This window comes from Macaca nemestrina, chromosome X (assembly GCF_043159975.1).
Source record: "Macaca nemestrina isolate mMacNem1 chromosome X, mMacNem.hap1, whole genome shotgun sequence".
Classification (NCBI taxonomy): Eukaryota; Metazoa; Chordata; class Mammalia; order Primates; family Cercopithecidae; genus Macaca; species Macaca nemestrina.
This window is the reverse complement of record NC_092145.1, coordinates 89,369,343-89,388,671: the sequence shown is the minus strand read 5'-3', so window position 1 is coordinate 89,388,671 and position 19,329 is coordinate 89,369,343. Positions and strand designations below refer to the sequence as shown.

The following is a 19,329-nucleotide window of genomic DNA, read 5'->3' as shown; positions in this document are numbered from 1 at the left end:
CCTGGGCCTGAGGTTGAACAAAAGGCCATGCAATTAAGGCTGGATTAACAAAGAAACTAACTTGCTAAAGTGACATCACTATCTCTGATTTTTTTTCCTTCAATTTTCACCTTTGACCTGAGCTCTGCTCCCACAGGGACGAGGTGGTTATATTTCCATTGCTAACCATCACACATATGGTAATTGGAGGAGTAACTCCCAGTCTCCAGTATGCCCTTGTCTTCCAGTTGAAATGCTTCTTGAGGAGCTTTGGATGACAGGGCTGGGTCAAAACAAATGAAAGCGGACCCTTGTCTCCCATGCCCTCTGGAGCTGTTGGAGGGGTTGAAGAACTACTGCTAACCCATTAAGCTGTGAGTGAGGTTGGGTGTTGTTCTTCTTTCTAGAAGCTACTGGGAAAAGGCATGGGCATACAAAAGGTTAACCCTAGGCAGGTCTTATGGGCCGTATTGAGAGTCTGGAAGAGGTCCTAGTAGATAACTGTACCAGTTACCACTTCCAAGTCAACAGGGAAGAGGCTGGCTTGCTGGGAAGTGAGTGAGTCAGTGAAGGAGGAGGAGGAGGAGCAGAATGGCCTCTAGGCTAAAGATTCAAAGCAAACCTTGTTTTCCTGCTTATGGAAAATAGCTGCTTGAGACAGTGCTGTCATCCAGAGAGGCAAAACAGATCAGGACCTGCCTTGCCCTGCCTTGTCCCCACTCTTAGTAGCAGGAAATGGTGGGAACTGGAGCCTAAACAATAGAGTTTAGCCTCTGACCTGATGAAGGCAGTGTGAGTGACGCTGTGATGACTATTCTTTGGCCAGGGAAGATACTAGAACTCTGGGATTGTGTTAGTAGGGCTCATCCTTCCTCTGGCTTCCCTGCCCCACTTATACTTGCCTTCTTTTCTATACCAGCAGCCCCACTGAAAGCCCAGCGGGGGTGGCCCCTGGGGGAGGTGGCAGGTGGGAAATGAGGTCATTGAGCTCAGACCCAATTGGGCTGACTCACAAGCTTTGCCCCAGTGGGACAAGGGGACCTTCCCAAGCAGTGCTTCCCAGATGTGCCCAGGCTTCCTATGCCAGAATGTTTGAGTCTTAGCCAAAATAGTTGCCAAGGCAGTGTCTGAAGACAACATGACAGGAGAGGTGGGTGGAGTTGTGGAAGGAGCTCCAGGAATGTCCAGAAGACCCGCCTCCACTACTTGTTGGCTTAATAAATGTGACCTCAGTGATGTTAAGTGAGACTGTGTGTGATGAGGCCGACACATTGTTGGCATTCAGTAAGTGTTCATTTCCAACCTTCTGTCACCTGCCTCTATGCACTTCAGTTTTCTCATCTATGAAGTGGGGATGGTAATGTTCATCCCCTCGGCTCGGAGGTGCATGCTCCAGGCAAGTTACTTGTAATTATTTGACTTACTTTCTGCTTTTCTCTCTGACTCTTCCAAACTTCTCTCCAGGAAAGAGCCATCTTATAGTTCAGTGACATGGGGTAGGTGAGGGGAAACCATTGACAATCCCTTTTCCTGTAGCTGGGCTACTGCTCACCTGGGTGCTCCTGACAGTAGGCAAAGAGAGAGTTGCTTATTTGAAACTGGCAGGCCCGGAGACCAAAGTACCTCAGCTGCTGGTGCCAAGACAGAGGTAGTATCTGGCCTAGTTACTTCTGTGTCTCAGCCCAGCTAACTGGGGACATGAGAGAGATCTCAGTTTGTTGAAGGCTTTGGACAGTGGACCACCGAGATGAATTTGTTTGTGCTTAGCGAAGTGCTTGGTGTGGGAAGTGTCTATGTTGAATTGCTCAGTAAATAACAGTGGGCTTATTGTTCTTGGGCAACGGGTGGGAGGGCCAGGGCATGTGAGAGGATGACACTCCCCCTTCCCCAGACACACATGCAGACATTTTGTTATTGTTCCTTCAACCCTTAATGTTCTCCTGAGACACAGTCTTTGACCTCATGCTGTGCCTAGATCCTCAGGGCCTGGCTTAGGCAGGGATCTAGCCTTATAAACAGTTCTCTGCTGGGGACTACATCTTGAAATGCTACCCTACCCAGGTCAGCTCCTTTATTCCTGTCAAACTGAAGGGCTGACAGGGAATTTTCTGCCAACTTTGGAAACTTCATTTTTAGGTTCTTTCCTCCCAAACAAGACCACTGTCTTCTCTTTGGGGAGAGAGCAGCATCTAGGCCCGAAAAGAAGACCGTGGGTGCCCACTAAGGGTGAGCATCTAGTGGGCCCTCTGTGGCAGTGGGTCTGGGTCTGCAGCCCATCTTGCACTCTTGGATCCCAGATGAATCTAAGAGAGAACAAAGGGATATTTTTGATCAGGACTTCTATCGATCACCTTCAGGCCCCAGCTGTTACTGCCCTTACTCCTTGCTACCTCTGACATGTACACAGAAAACAGGAGAGCATAGACCCATGGCCTTGTCCTCATGACTTAACATTTGTTATTATTTTTTAACCTTTTTTTTTTTTTTTTTTTTTTTAAATAGAGATGGTCTTGCTATATTGCCCAGGCTGATCTCTAGCTCCTGGCTTCAAGCTGTCCTCCCACCTTGGTCTCCCAAAGTGTTGAGATTTACAGATGTGAGCTGCCGTACCCAGCCTAATTTTGATTTTTTTAACCTGATACATATTAATAAATGCGTACATAAATTGTACATATTTATGGGGTACATAGCAGTGTTTCGATATATACAATATATAGTGATCAGATCAGGGTAATTAGCATACCATCATCTCAAACATTTATCATTTCTTTTTTTGAGACAGGGTCTCACTCTGTCGCCCAGGCTGGAGTGCAGTGGTATGATCTTGGCTCACTGCAACCTCTGCCTCCCAGATTTAAGCGATTCTCCTGCCTCAGCCTCCTGAGTAGCTGGGATTATAGGTGTGTGCCACCATGCCCAGCTAATTTTTGTATTTTTAGTACAGGTGGGGTTTTGCCATGTTGGCCAGGATGGTCTTGGACTCCTGGCCTCAAGTGATCCGCCCGCCTTGGCCTCTCAAAGTGCGGGGATTACAGGTGTGAGACACCATGCTCGGCCGGGTGTTTAACTTTCTGTGCCTGGTTTATTTCACTTAACATAATGTCCTTCAGGCTTATCCCTGTTGCTGCAAATGACAGGATTTTATTTATTTATTTATTTATTTATTTATTTATTTATTTATTTTGAGACGGAGTCTTGCTCTGTTGCCCAGGCTGGAGTGCAGTGGCATGATCTTGGCACACTGCAACTTCTGCCTCTCAGGTTCAAGCGATTCTCCTGCCTCAGGCTCCTGAGTAACTGGGATTATAGGCACACGCCATCACACCTGGCTAATTTTTGTGTTTTTAGTAGAGACGGGGTTTCACTGTGTTGGCTAGGCTGGTCTTGAACTCCCGACTTCAGGTGATCCACCCATCTCGGCCACCCAAAGTGCTGGGATTACAGGCATGAGCCACTGTGCTTGGCCAGGATTTCATTTTTTATGGCTCAATAATATTCCATTATGTATATATGCCACATTTTCTTTTCTTTTCTTTCTTTCTTTCTTTCTTTTTTTTTTTTTTTTGAGACAGAGTCTCACTCTCTTGGCCAGGCTGGAGTGCAGTGGCACAATCTGGGCTCACTGCAACCTCCGCCTCCTGGGCTCAAGTGATTCTCCTGCCTCAGCCTCCTGAGTAGCTGGGATTACAAGCATATGCCACCACGCCCGGCTAATTTGCCACATTTTCTTTATCCATTCATCTGGTTTTGCACACTTGGGTTGATTCCATATCTTGGCTATTGTGATGTGGTGATGCAGTAAACATGAGGGTGCAGATATCTCTTCAATATACTGATTTTTTTTCCCTTTGGATAAATGCCTAGTTGTGGGATTGCTGGATCATATGGTAGTCCTATTTTTAGTTTTCTGAGAAACCTCCATACTGTTGTCCATAGTGGTTATACTGGTTTACATTCCTGCTAACGGGACTCACATTTGCTTCTGAGTTAAGTGGAGACAGGAATGGGAATTCTTTTGTGTTTGTTTTTCTTTCCAATTTTTTAAAAACCTAAAGTTATTTATCTCCACAATGAAGTTCAGGAAACCTCAGGCTGCTGTCCCTGGGGAAGAAGACACAGTGGAATGGCAGAAACCCTGAGTAGGGATTCAGAAAAAAATAGGTTCTGGTTGGGTTTCAGCTCACACTTTCAGATTTTGGTAGAGCCCTTGTACTAGGGTGATCCACTAGGAGGGAGGAAGCATGGGCAACCCTAGCCTCTCTGACATGCTTATTCAACATTCAGGATGGGCCCTTCTTTACCAACTGATTTATTTAAGAAATATTTGTTTAACGAATATTTGATTACATACTTTGGGCCAGCACTGGGCTCCACCCTTGATTGGTGCCCTGAAGATGCTGGATTGGCATGATCTACAATTGACATGATCTGTACGAGACACTGGCTTGCTTCCTTTGAAAATTATTTCCAATATTGAGAATTAAAGGGAACTTGTGGGTTTTGGAATATGTCCCTGGAATCCCACCCCTTCCCCTTCCCTTAATTTCCTTCCTGGGTGTTTTCTTCCAAAAAGCCCAGCTCTGATTGTGCCCCACTCTGCCTGGAACTTCTAGACTGGCTGGCCACTGCCAACAGGATTAAGGCCCAGCCTTCTAGCATAGCCTTCAATGCCCTCTACCTACCTTCCTAGACTCTGCCCTCTCTTCACTTTGCAGGCCTCATTCACCCTGGAGTAGGTGTACATACTGACTTCTAAAGGGGCCATCTGCATCCTTGCCTCCCTCTGGGCCATCATACATGTTTTCTCTATCTGGGACATTTGAGTGCTCTTGTCCCTACCCACACAGTCTTTCTTTTCCACAATCCAACTTATTCTTTGGAATCAGTGCAAACACCACTTTGAACTGTGGTTCCTAATTTCCATGAAAGGTTTCCTCTGTTCTTCTGTTATGGCACTTCTCAGGGTCTCCCTTGTACATTTTAGTTTTTGTGTTTTTCAGTAAGTGCCTTGAGATCAGGGACTGGTTCTACTGCTCTGTTCCAACCATAGTTCCTTAAACATTGTGTTCCATTAATATTGGGTGAATTGAAATGAATTTATAGGAAGCTCCTTAACCTGGAGTCTTCAGACCTCTATGGGGTCCATGGATAGAATTTGAAGTGGGAAGGATATATGAACTTGGATGGAGGAAAATAACTTATTTGTTTTTTTACCAACCTCTCCTTTGTAATTTAGCCATTTGTTCAATTATGAATGTAGGCAAATAAAAATAAAAATAAAAATAAAAATAAAATAAAGGCAGCAGTAATGGCAGTACCCATGACCTTGTTACCAACTCTTAGGTTGTGGAGTGTTTTCCTGGATTCTACCATTTTTTTTTTTAGTTTGCTTAATAATAGAAGTTTATATAGAAACTATCTAATATACTTCTTTTTTTTTTTTAGATGAAGTCTTGCTCTGTCACTGAGGCTGGAGTGCATTGATGTGATCTCGGCTCACTGCAGCCTCTGCCTCCTGGGTTCAAGCGATTTTCCTGCCTCAGCTTCTGGAGTAGCTGGGACTGCAGGCATGCACCACCATGCTCGGCTAATTTTTGTATTATTATTTTTATTTTGAGGTGGAGTTTTGCTCTTTTTGCCCAGGCTGGAGTGCAATGGCATGATCTCAGCTCACTGCAACCTCTGCCTCCCAGGTTCAAGCGATTCTCCTACCTCAGCCTCCCAAGTAGGTGGGATTATAGTCATGTCCTACTATGCCCAGCTAATTTTTTGTATTTTTAGTAGAGGTGGGGTTTCACCATGTTTGTCAGCTGGTCTTGAACTCCAGACATCAGGTGATCCACCTGCCTCGGCCTCCCAAAGTGCTGGGATTATAGGCGTGAGCCACCGTGCCTGGCCTAATTTTTGTATTTTTAGTAGAAATGGGGTTTCACCATGTTGGCCACGCTGGTTTCGAACTCCTGACCTCAAGTAATTCGCCTGTCTTGGCCTCCCAAAGTCCTGGGGTTACAGGCGTGAGACACCACACCTGGCCCCTAATGTACATATTTTTATATCACAATTAGTTATTGTATATTTGTCAAAATATTATTTGTGCTCAATACATGTTTGAAATTACAGTGGCAATAACTAACTAATAAGACCTAGTGCTAGGTAATTACTTAATGTGGTAATAAGCACATATTATTAGATTTTGATTTACATTTCAACTGTTTCAATATAATTTTGTTTTATTGTGTCTACTTTATTTCATGCATTTACAAATATTCTGAGAAGGGGTCCATAGGCTTCACTAGACAGGCAAGAATGATTCATGGCACAAAAAAGTCAAGATGTCAAATATCCCCATCTCTGTGTGTGTATATTATGCTGTATCTATCTCCAATATCCCCTTGTTTGGTACCCATTCATTTAGCCAACATCTTGTGTGAGTACCCATTGAATCTTGAGTACTGGAAAGGTAATTCTAAGTAAGATGTAAACTTTGAGGTGAGAATGAAGCCTATTGTTCTAAAAGCCCACTGCCCCCTTTCTATTCTCTCCTGTCCCTTCAGTCATTGGTGTTTTGAGGTCACCCCTGACCCGGCTCAAGGGTGATTTGCGGCTGGATATAGCATGGTGCCCTTCAAATTCCAGTCCAATGGCCCCATCCTACTTTATGAGGGCCCATTCTATAGGGGTCACTGACTTGGCAGGAAGCCTAGGGTAGTACCAAATCAAAGTGGCTAACCTTGCCTTACTCCCACTGGGGTACTTGCCTTACTTGTTCCTGCCTTCAGGGCCTTTCCTGTCCCATTGTCAATCCTAAAATAGATTTCCTCCTTGGCTCCCTAGTGAGATTTATTTACAAAGTTGTTTTCTGGGCCTGATCCTCATAGTAATTGTTTATCTGGCAAAATGGCTGCCTGGCCCCCTCTTCCCTGCTCCTGACCTGTGTGTCCAGGAAAGTCCTAGGGGTTCAAAGACTGATAAGGCTTAATGTCTTACTCACTCCATGGAAATTTGCATCTTTGGCAATACTATATCTAGTGCTTTCCCTCAATACTATTAGTAGTATGTGACCACCTTAGAAAATGTAGAATTTTTTTTTTTTTTTTAGTTTAAAGAAGGGAGAAAGCATCCATAAGATCACCACCCCAAAATCAAGCCTGACTATTACTTGGACAAGATTCCAATCATCCCTCTATGTATACATTTTACAAAGTTGAGCTCATGGACTCTATGAAATACTGTTTACACTTCCTCATTCAATATTACTAAAGTGTCTTCCCTAAGCATGAAATTGTCTTCATAAAGGTTTTATATGACCATATAACAAGCCATCTTGTGGCTGTACTATATACATTATTTAAGCAAAATGTCTAACAACTAAAAATCAATCTTTTATTTCTTTTAATGGTAGACTTTTGCACTCTGTAAGAGGAATTTAGTATATTGGTTTACATTGTGAGGTTTGGATTTAGACCTGGATTCAAACCCTGTCTCCCCTGCTTAATAGCAATGTGACTTTAAACAAATACCTATTTCTTTATCTCCAATGTGGAGATAATGCTCTACTTCACAGGGTGATTATTGATATTAAATGGGGTAGTACATATGAAGTGCCTGGTGAGTAGCAAGTCTTGATACAGGAAAGCTGCTGCCTGTTACTATTACTACTGCTACCATTACTACAGAGTTTTCAGCCAAAGGAATAAATCTCTAATTATGAAATTTCAGCTATCATTGACCTAGGTTTGGGGATCTATTTGTAAAGGTGGTGAATATTTTTTCTAGTGACCGTGAAGTCATATGTATGTGGCTGTCTCTTATTTTGGTCTGGGCCTGTTTCTGGACCTTTGTCTCCCTACTGACTTGGCTTTGGTAGCACCTCTATGCTGCCCATACCTACCCCTACTGAGGCCCCCTTCCCCTCTTGAGCCTAAGAAAGCCAATGAGACATAAATATAGGAAGCATTAACAATGCAAGGCAGTATATAGAACCACAGACATCAGCACTGAAATGGTCTTTGGACCATTTATCTTGTTTAATTGGCTGCCCTTCATCTCATTCCTGCCTTTGCACAGGTGAGGGAAACTAAGGCCCAAGAAAAGGACAGGAGTTATCTACGGTTGTAGATTTGACCAGTTACATGCTAGGCTTGGAATCCAGTGTTCTTCTTTGTTTTTAATTTTTATTTTAAGTTCAAGGGTACATGTGCAGGTTTGTCATATAGGTAAACTCGTGTCATGGGGATTCATTGTACAGATCATTTTATCACCCAGGTATTAAGCCTAGTACCCATTAGTTATTAATATTTTTTTCCTGATCATCTCCCTTCTCCCACCCTCCACCTTCTGTGTGTCCATGTGTTCTCATCATTTAACTCCCACTTATAAGTGAGAACATGTGGTATTCTGCAACCTCTGCCTCTCAGGTTAAAGCGATTCTCATGCCTCAACCACCAAAGTAGCTGGGATTACAGGTGTGTACCACCTTGCCTGGCTAATTTTTGTATTTTTAGTAGAGGTGGGGTTTTGCTATATTGTCCAGGTTGGTCTAGAACTCCTGGCCTCAAGGGATGTGTCCACCTTGGCCTCCTAAAGTGCTGGGATTACAGGTGTGAGCCACCACGCCCAGCCTGGCATTTGATTTTCTGTTCCTGCATTAGTTTGCTAAGGATAATGACTTCTACTCTATTCATGTTCCTGCAAAGGACATGATCTTGTTGTTTTTTATGGCTGCATAGTATCATACATTTCCTTTATCCAGTCTACCATTGATTGGCATTTAGGTTGATTCCATGTCATTGCTATTGTGAATAGTGCTTCAATGCACATGTGCGTGCATGCATCTTTATGATAGAATGATTTATATTCCTTTGGGTATATACCCAGCAATGAGATTGCTGGGTTGAATGGTAGTTTTGTTTTCAGGTCTTTGAGAAATTGCCACACTGTTTTCTACCATGGTTGAACTAATTTACACTCCCACCAACAGTGTATAAGGGTTCCCTTTTCTTTGCAATCTCACCAGCACCTGTTTTTTATTATTATTATTTTTTAATAATAGCCATTCTGACTTGTGTGAGATGGTATCTCATTGTGGTTTTGATTTGCATTTCTCTAATGATGTTAGTTTGTTATATATGCTGCTTGGCCACATGTATGTCTTCTTTTGAAAAGTATCTCTTCATATCCTTTGCCCACACTTTAATGGGGTGTTTGTTTTTTTTCTTGTAAATTTGTTGAAGTTCCCTATAGATGCTGGATATTAGACCTTTGTAAGTTGCATAGTTTGCAAATATTTTATCTGGTTCCATAAGTTGCCTATTTACTCTGCTGATGGTTTCTTCTGCTGTGCAGAAGCTCTTTAGTTAGATCCCATTTGTCAATTTTTGCTTTTGCTTCAATTGCTTTTGGCATCTTCGTTATGAAATCTTTATCCATTCCTATGTCCAGAACGGTATTGCCTAGGTTTTCTTTCAGGATTTTTTTAATTTTTGAGTTTTACATTACTTTTACATTTAAGTCTTTAATACATCTAGAGTTGATTTTTAAATATGGCATAAGGATGGGGTCCAGTTTCAATCTTCTGCATGTAGCTAACCAGTTATCCCAGCACCGTTTATTGAATTGGGAGTCATTTTTCCATTGCTTTTTTTGTGGACTTCGTCAAATATCAGATGGTTGTAGGTGCGTGGCCTTATTTATGGGCTATTCTACTCCATTGGTCTCTGTCTGTTTTTGTACCAGGACAATGCTGTTTTGGTTACTGTAGCCCTCTAGTATCATTTGAAGTTGGGTAGCATGATGCCTCCAGCTTTGTTCTTTTTGCTTAGGATTGCCATGGTTATTCAAGCTGCTTTTTTTTGTTTCCATATGAATTTTAAAACAGTTTTTCCTTGTTCTGTGAAGAATGTCATTGGTAGTTTGATAGGAATAGCATTGAGACTATTCTATAAATTGCTTTGGGCAGTATCACCATTTTAATGATATTGATTCTTCCTATTTGTGAGCATGGACTGTTTCTCCATTTGTTTGTGTCATCTCTGATTTCTTTGAGCAGTGGTTTGTAGTTCTCCTTGTAGAGATCTTTCACTTCCCTAGTTAGCTGTATTCCTAGGCATTTATTCCTTTGTGGCAGTTCTGAATGGGATTGCCTTCCTGATTTGGCTCTTGGCTTGACTGTTGTTGGTGTATATGAATGCTAGTGACTTTTGTATGTTGATTTTTGTATACTGAGACTTTGCCGAAGTTGTTTATCAGATTAAGGAGCTTTTTGGCTGAGACTATTGGAGTTTCTAGATATAGGATCATGCCATCTGCAAACAAGGATAGTTTGACTTCCTCTCCTCTTGCTTGGATGCCCTCTATTTCTTTCTCTGGTCTGATTGTTCTGGCCAGGACTTCTAATACTATGTTGAATATGAGTGGGTGAGAGAGGGCATTCTTGTCTTGTGTCGGTTTTAAAAGGGAATGCTTCCAGCTTTGGCCCATTCAGTATGATGTTGGTTGTGGGTTTGTCAGATGGCTCTTATTATTTTGAGGTATGCTCCTTCAATACCTAGTTTATTGAGAACTTTTAACACGAAGGGGTGTTGGATATTACTGAAAGCTTTTTCTGCCCTTTAGATTATCATGTGGAACCCAGTGCTCCTTATCCTGCTATTAATTTGCCTCTGCAATTGTTTACCAGTGCTGTAGATAATCCAGGTAGATCAGAGGTGAGAAGAGAACCCTGTGAGCTGAAGCTGGCTAGTATAGATGGAAAGGCCTTCCTGGAAGAAGTACAGTTATCATTTGCCTGCTCTTAGTTGTAGGATGATTTGCATTCTTTTTTTAAATTTTTTTTTAGAGAAAGTCTCACTCTGTTGCCCAGGTTGGAGTGCAGTGGTGTGATCTCAGCTCACTGCAACTTCTACCTTCTGGGTTCCAGCAATTCTCATACCCCAGCCTCCCAAGTAGCTTTAACTACAGGTGTGCACCACCATGCCTGGCTAATTTTTGTATTTTTAGTAGAGATGGGGTTTTGCCATGTTGCCCAGGCTGGTCTCAAACTCCTGGCCTCAAGCAATCTACCCACCTCAGCTTCCCAAAGTGCTGGGATTACAGGCATGAGGCACTGCGCCCAGCCTACATTCTTGTCTGTTCTTTGGTAAGTATTGCTCTGTGACTGTGTTGTTTGTCTTCAGTAAGCTGCTTGGGAGCAGGGGTTGTGTTCGGGTCAATATTCTCCCTTCATCCCTGTCAATATCCAAGTTGCTCAGGCTCTTAGCATCCTAGCTCTCTCCTTTGTGGTTGAGCAAAGACACTTGTCTCAGGCTCTGTTGAACACAGAGCCAGATGACTAACCTGCTTCCTTTGATCTCATCCTAGATCAGTGTGCGTGTGACCACCATGGATGCAGAGCTGGAGTTTGCCATCCAGCCCAACACCACCGGGAAGCAGCTATTTGACCAGGTAAGGTGGAGATTCCTTAGCCTCCTCTCCTTCTCCCAAAAGCTTCCACCACAATGCCAACAATCCATGCCTTTTGCCTCTTGTCAAAGAATCTCTCTTCCTGTTCACTCCAAGATAGGTCAAAATGAAGGCTGATTCCAGCCTTAATATAAAAGGAGGCAAAGTTTAACTTTGGCAACCTGCACCCTATGGTCCTGATTAATTTTATCTTTGGTCCTGAATAAGGGAGAAAAGAAAAGGGTGTATATTCTATGCTAGATGCTTTAAAAAGCTTAGCATATTGGCCGGGCGCGGTGGCTCAAGCCTGTAATCCCAGCACTTTGGGAGGCCGAGACGGGCGGATCACGAGGTCAGGAGATCGAGACCATCCTGGCTAACACGGTGAAACCCCGTCTCTACTAAAAAATACAAAAAACTAGCCGGGCGAGGTGGCGGGCGCCTGTAGTCCCAGCTACTCGGGAGGCTGAGGCAGGAGAATGGCGTAAACCCGGGAGGCGGAGCTTGCAGTGAGCCGAGATCGCGCCACTGCACTCCAGCCTGGGTGACAGAGCCAGACTCCGTCTCAAAAAAAAAAAATAAATAAATAAATAAATAAAAAAAATAAAAATAAATAAAAATAAAAAAATCTTAGCATATGGAGCCTTCCTTTCAACTCTGAAACATGTAAGTGATGTCTTCTCCATTTTAATGATGAGGCTCAGAAGTTAAATAAATAAATTGCACCCAAATGATATTTGACTGGGATTTGCACCCCATATTCTTGCCACTGCACCACACTGCCTCTGTCTCATGTTTTTACTTCCTAGTAGAAGGAAACTAACTTACTCTTCTCGAAGTAGTAAGCTCTATGTACATTTCTCTCAAAAGAATGTTGGGACTTAGGACAACATGGGAGGTGATAGATGCAGTAGGAGGCTGCTTCATCTCCTGCAGGCATGCCATGAAGATAATTGCTTACTCGCCATAGTGAAGTGGTCATTCCCATCTCCAACCCAAAGGATGTCCCTTTGTTGTGAATCATTATTGTCAGAAAGGATGTACTGTATACTATAATAAACAGATGGGAGCTACAGACATTTTTTGCATTCAAGGGAATGTGCCATCTGTGGCCAGACTTCTAGGAGCAAAAATGAGGCTCCCATTTCCAGAGGCTGGGACCTCACCAGACAGGCCATTATCCCATTTCTCCACCAGCCTCCAATGAGGTAGAGGTCTGAGTTATTGTCTGGGATGTTAGGCTGCATATCACCCTGATGGATTCTCCAGGCCCTCTTGCTTCCCTTTCTTCCTTGCTCTCTGTATCCTTCTACCATATGAGAACTTCCCCAGGGTTGGGGAGAGGAAGAAAGAAAGAAGGAGGTTGTGTTCAAATAAGCTAATTCTATTCCTGTGAATACTCCTGACTGGTGAGAGAAAAGACAAGAGTAGAATGGAGACAGGGGTAGGAGAGGGCTAGAAATTTGAGAACAGCTTGTGTACGGCTTCTGAGTTCTTATTACATAGAGTGGGAAAATTATTTTCTGTGGCTAATACAGATGAGAGTTAACATTTATCCAGGACTCAGTGTATGCTAAGTATTATGATAAGCATTTGACTATAACAAAGCTCTGTGAGTGCATGAATTAGTACTGGCACATTTTGCAGATGAGGATGCAAAATCCTCATTTTCCTAGTTAGACCCTGGGAAAATTATTGAACTCTCTGGGTTGGTATCCTCATCCCCCCAACCACTGCCCACCAAAAAAAAAAAAAATCTAATACTTACCTCACAGGATTTTTGTGAGTATATCATGTTTTGTATCTTACCTGTTACTCAAAAAACTGATTATAGTGGCATATAAGGATATCTAATCCAAAAAGATAAATTAGAAATCGGTGAGAAAGATAAGAAAACACAAATAGGAAAGAAAGTATTAGCTGGAAGAAAGCATCCAGCATATAGTAGAGAAGTAATAAATGATGGTTCCCTTTCCAATACCATTGTGCTTCTTGTATTATTAACTGAGCTGGAGTTGACGTGATGTGGTGGCTCATGTCTGTAATCCTAACACTGAGATGGGAGAATTGCTTGAGCCCAGGGGTTCGAGACCAGCCTGGGTAACATAGTGAGACCCTGTCTCTACAAAAAAATTAAAAATTAGCCTGGCATGGTGGTGCACACCTATAGTCCCAGCTACTCAGGAGATTGTGCCAGGAGGGTTGCTCAAGCCCAGGAGTTCAAGGTTACAGTGAGCTATGATCATGCCACTGTACTCCAGCCTAGGTGACAGAGCAAGACTCTGTCTCAAAAAAAAAAAAAAAAAGTGAAGAAAAATAATCTAGAATTGGTAAAGTTGGGAGATGGGCTTAATGATCCTCAAAATATCTAACTTTAGATTTAGGTGGAATTTACTTCTCTGGAGTTTGTTTTGTGTTTGTTTTACTTTGAATGGCAAAGTGTAATCATTGATACTTAATTTGTGAAAATACAAATTAGTCTGAGGAATATTTAAATATAAGTTTACTACAATTCAAGTAACGTGCTTACATTCACATAGCTCACAAGTGATTACGGTGCTAGTCTGGAATGACTAAATGCATTCGAATTATAATTGTGCTTTTCATTCTCCCTTTGCAAGGAGGTTATATTGGAGAACTTTTAAAGGGACAGCCTAGTGAAGTCAAAAGGGCCTGGATAGACAGCCATGAATCTTGGGCTCTAGGGCTGGCCCTGTCACTAACTCCCTGTGATACAAACATTTCCCTTCTTTGGGCCTCAGTTTCTCATCTGTACAATGCCTAACTTGTTTCTCAAATCTGGTTATCTCTCAAAAAATTTATCTGACATTTATTTGTGCATTCCATCTCCCTTTCTCTCCCATTTCTGTTCCTAGTATTGGGATTTCAGACAATCCTTTTCTGTAAAAAGGAGGGAAATGCGTCACCTGAGTATGATCAGCTGCTGGCATATGTGAGGAGGTAGGGCTAGCTGGCAAGGCATCATCTCTTCCTTGACAAGCTTCTTACTATCTCTAAGACAAAAGGGAGGAGGTGTCCATAGAATACATATGCTTTTGGACACTTTGTTTTAGATAGATGTTTTGCTATCATTCTGGGTAGCAGCTATTAGAGAGGGAGGAGGTTAGTCAGTGCAGATTTTACAGACCAGCTGGGAGCCAGAGGCTCCTTTGACATTTACCTATACTCCTTCCAAGAGCCCTGATTCTAATTCCCCCTCCCAAACCAGATGATGCCATTCCCTACCCTCAACACTGGGGGCTTTGTGTATGTGCATTGCAGGGGGATGGCTGTGGAGGGTGAGGAAGGCATGATTTGGAGCCTGTGGGGGGCAGAAAAATTCTTGAACAAAGAGGTTTATTAACTTCAAAAACCTCAGTGCCTGGTAGTTTTTGTTAGTGTTGGTTTGGTTTGTGTGCTGTGGGTGTGGATTTGAGGGAAGCCCAGGTAGTAGGGAACCCTGGCCAGATTGGTATGCTAGTTCTGAATGTTACTGCTTCCAAAACAAAGCCTTTGAGAGACTTGGAAACCAAGAAGTCCATGACTTCCCATCATTGTTATCTTGAGAAGTATTATTTATTCAACACATACTATGGACTATCCCTGGCTAGGCGCTTTAATCCTCACAATGATCCTGCCTCTGCGAGGTAAAAGAACATACCCTAGGTCATGTAGTTAGTAAGTTGTGATATGAATTTTGAATACAACTCTGATCACAAAACTATACTTTTCCTGCACTGCACTACTCTGTTTGGGGTGATTGAGAGTATTTAACTTAGAGAAGACTCAAGGAATATATGCTTTCTGTATTCAGACCTCTGAAGGACTGCCATAAGAAGGAGAGGGGCAGTCACATTCTGTAAGTCAGAGGGACAGAGGTGAACCCCACAGGTGAAAAAATACAGGGAAAAAGATTTGAACTCAAGGAATTGAGCATTTGGCCCTCTTTAGGCCAAGGCAGGTCAGGTCAGGAATCAGTAGAGGTATGTGTTCATAGGCAGTTGGAGGATGTGAGCTCTTCTCTCTCTAACTTGATGAGGCATAACGGAGGAAGTCCGTTCTCTCTGACCTTTGGGACCCATCATTCAAGGGGGCCCTCCTGGTGGAGCCTGGGCCTGGGAGGAAGGAGCTAGACTCCTTGGCAGGAATTGGCAAAAGCTCTACGGCCATCCTGGAATACAGCAGTCATCTGGCCGATGACCAGAGAGGAAGCCAACCAAAGAGGAAGTACTCCTTGGCACTAGCAATAAATAATAGGCAACAATGGGATGCCATAGCTTGAGGAGGTCTAGGGCCTGGTGGGAAAGGGAAGTAGGGCTCATAGTTTCTCTCATTTACCTCTCTTCTTGTGAGTGTGCTTACAGCTAGAGGGGAGAGAGAACATGTTTTGCTATAGTGATTCTGTCACTTGCTTCAACTTCTAAAGCTTTTGATCTTGGATTACCTAGGTGCCGCTAAAGGGCAGTGCTCAAAGACAGAGGTGAAATCTCACAGCATCGATTCATTCATCTATTTACTGATTCATTCAATATTGACTGAAGGTCTACACTGTCAAACACCATCTCTGTTCTTCAGGAACTTTGAGTTCCTTACCTATAAAGGCATAGAAAGGAACATGCAACTCTCTACCCACAAAGAATGAAATAAACGCCCTTGAGGCTCAGGTTCATGAGGTGGTATATAAAGCATAGGACTTAGAACCAGCCCTGAGTTCGAATTCTGTCCTGTTACTTCGCTGTGTGACCTTGGATGGCTCATTTAGCCTCTCAGTACTTAACTTTCCTTAGTAAAATGATAATCACTCTAATCTCAGAGATTTTGTGATTTAATCCTCAAATAAGTAAAATGCCCGGCGCATACCAAGCATTCTAATATTGGTGGTTCTTATTAAGGACTAAAGTAGGTGGCTTTGCTCTGAGAGTTCAGATGAGGGAGCTAGGAAATCAGGAAGTTCTTCTGGCTCAGTAAAGTACTTAGTACTTGAATACTCTGCAATAAGGACAGTAAACCTTTTTATCTTTCATTTTATAAAATAACTAACATCTATTATTGTAGTAGGAGGATCTCCATCTTACAGATGAGGAACTGAGGCTTACAGAGGTGAAATTATCTGTTTAAGGTCATATAGCTAGGAAGTGGTATAGCTGGGGCTTAAACCAGGGCACGTAGCATTTCCAGTTTTTCTTATGCTTTTGGTCAACTGTCCTCTGGAACCTTCTTCCACTTTACCTGCTTCCAAAACTTAGAACCCTAGCTAGGTTGGGCATGGTGGCTCATGCCTGTATTCCTAGTGCTTTGGGAGTCCAAGGTGAGAGGATCACTTGAGGCTAGGAGTTTCAGACCAGCCTGGGCAACATAGCAAGACCCCATCTCTACAAAAACTTAAAAATTAGCTGGGCATGGTGGTGTATGCCTGTAGTCCTAGCTACTTGGGTGGTTGAGGCTGGAGAATCACTTGAGTCCAGGAGTTCAAGGTTACAGTGAGCTATGATTGCACCACTGCACTCCAGCTTGGGTAACAGCAAGACCCTATCTCCAAACAAACAAAAAACAATAAAAGAAATAAACTTAGAACCTCAGCTGAGTATGTTCTGTGTTATAGAGCAGGTGACCACTTGGCCACAGGCAACGTGTAATAACAGAAACAGCACTAGTGGTAGCCCATCTTGGTACTTTCCAGTGGTACAATAATTTGCTTTCAGGTGGGTGGCTGATGTAGATGCTGCCAGATCTGTAATGGTATCTTGAGGGTCTCAGGTGTTTGGGCATTGATGCAATTTTGCACATTGTTCTCGCACAGTTCTTCTCTTGTGACTCCAGCATTACTCCCTCGCTCTGTCACCCAGGTTGGAGCGCAGTGGTGTGATTTCACTGCAACCTTCGCACCCCACAGTCTCAACTGATCCTCCCACTTCAGCCTTCCAAGTAGCTGGGACCACAGGTGCCCACACCAGCTATCTTTTTGTATTTTTAGTAGAGATGGGGTCTCACCATGTTGCCTAGGCTGGTCTCGAACTCCTGAGCTCAAACAATCTGCCTGCCTCAGCCTCCCAAAATGCTGGGATTACAGGCATGAGCCACTGTGCCCGGCCATGCTCTGGGCTTTTGAAGTGGCTGATGTCATCACTAGTTTGTTTACTCAGATAAATGCATGGGGGATTCAAGAAGAGAATCTCTGGGCTCCTAAGCTGACCTGATCTCCCCTCCCCTTTACAGACCTCAGATGTAGGTTGCCTCCACATGACAAAAGGAGATAAAAGTTTTTTTTTTTTTTTTCTTACTTCCAGAAGCTCCTGATAATTAATGAGGATTTATTCCGAGGCAGATCTTTTCTTTTCACTGGACATCAGTTTTCCAGTTTTTGTTGCTTGAACACTGTAACTCTCCACAGTCATGGAGCTGAGTAGAATACACAGCCTCCAGTTTCTTAAGCTAGTGTCTTAACTGAAGTCCTAGTTTCTTTAGGTGTATGTGGCAGGTTCCAAGAGGTACACAAAGCTATGAGATGAATGTGATTTAGTATTCTAGAGCATTAATTTTACTTGCAATAATTTTTAAAATTCATCCTTTATGGAGTAGAATATAAAATTTGCACAAATAATTAAAACTAAACCTGAGGCTTCAAAGAAATTATAGCTGGCTTACAGCCATCTACCTATTATCTCCCCCTACCCCATCCTACCACACCCACTGTGTCCCTTGGTATATGCATTCATTATTTTCTGTTGCTTAAGGACTTTTTCCATGGGAGCTTTGAGAAATACTGGCTCAGATCAGATAAGCTGGCTGTCGGGTCAAAGGGAGCCAATAAAGAATTTTCTTTTTCCTCAGGGATAGAACCATTTCTCAGAGTGGAATGATAAGGACCCTAGTCACTGGAGCCACAGAGGTTATTCCTGGAACTGGAAGCTATATGCTAAGCTCTCACTTGAAAATAATGTTTCTCTTTCTTCTGGAATGGAGGTCTCAACTGGAAGCAAAGCTGGAAGCAAGAAAAACTTGGCTTGGAAAAGGGGTTTAGAGTTGCCTGATAAAATGGTTCATAGCACCAGCATGGACCTTAGAGATTTCCTTGTAGCCTGGGGTCAGGAGTCATCCATTTTTGTTCTTTGTTCTTTTTCAGTTTCAATTCTGATTTCAGACCATATTTCCTTCCCGCCACGTCCTCAATTTCTCACTTTGGGACTTCAGTGCAGGCTGAGAGATATTACTCATCTCTTTAAGCCCTAGAGCCTAAGGAAGTGGAAAATTTGTGTTTCTGATTTATGTTCACAAAGGAAGAGGCAGTGCTCAGAGAGATCACTCCCCCTCCCCCCACCACTGAGCCTGAATTCTCTCTCTCTCTTTTTTTTTTTTAATAATGCTTTAGGTATTACTTTGTCCAACTTCTCCTCAGTTACTATGGATCTCAGAACTACTTTAGTCACCATGATCCTCCTTCTCTCTCTCTTTTTTTTTCTTTTTTTTTGAGACAGAGTTTCACTCTTGTTGCCCAGGCTGGAATGCAATGGCATGATCTCGGCTCACGGCAACCTCCACCTCCTGGGTTCAAGCGATTCTCCTATCTCAGCCTCCCAAGTAGCTGGGATTACAGGCATGTGCCACCACACCCAGCTACTTTTCTATTTTTCAGTAGGGACAAGGTTTCTCCATGTTGGTCAGGCTGGTCTTGAACTCCTGACCTCAGGTGATCCACCTGTCTTGGCCTCCCAAAGTACTGGGATTACAGACATAAGCCACCACGCCTGGCCAATCCACCTTCTCTTATCACACCCCTACTCCCACCCAATAGTGAAACAGACAATGTGGTGCAAAAAGAGGCTAAGGGGCTCACTCCTGGGATTTCTGGGACTGGCTGCATAGTCTGTGCCTACCTCACTTCCTTTCAGTCGTGGAGTCTCTGAGCCTGTA

General features: G+C 43.0%; 1 protein-coding gene across 1 annotated transcript in view; it reads left to right on the top strand.

Annotated features, from left to right (window-relative positions):
• The window catches only part of LOC105476700 (moesin), a 75,750-nt gene that overhangs the window by 38,953 nt on the left and 17,468 nt on the right, over positions 1-19,329 (top strand). Inside the window, exon 2 of the mRNA XM_011732864.2 lies at positions 11,338-11,421. Within this exon, the coding sequence (XP_011731166.1) occupies positions 11,338-11,421 (84 nt within the window). The remainder of the gene's footprint in view (positions 1-11,337; positions 11,422-19,329) is intronic.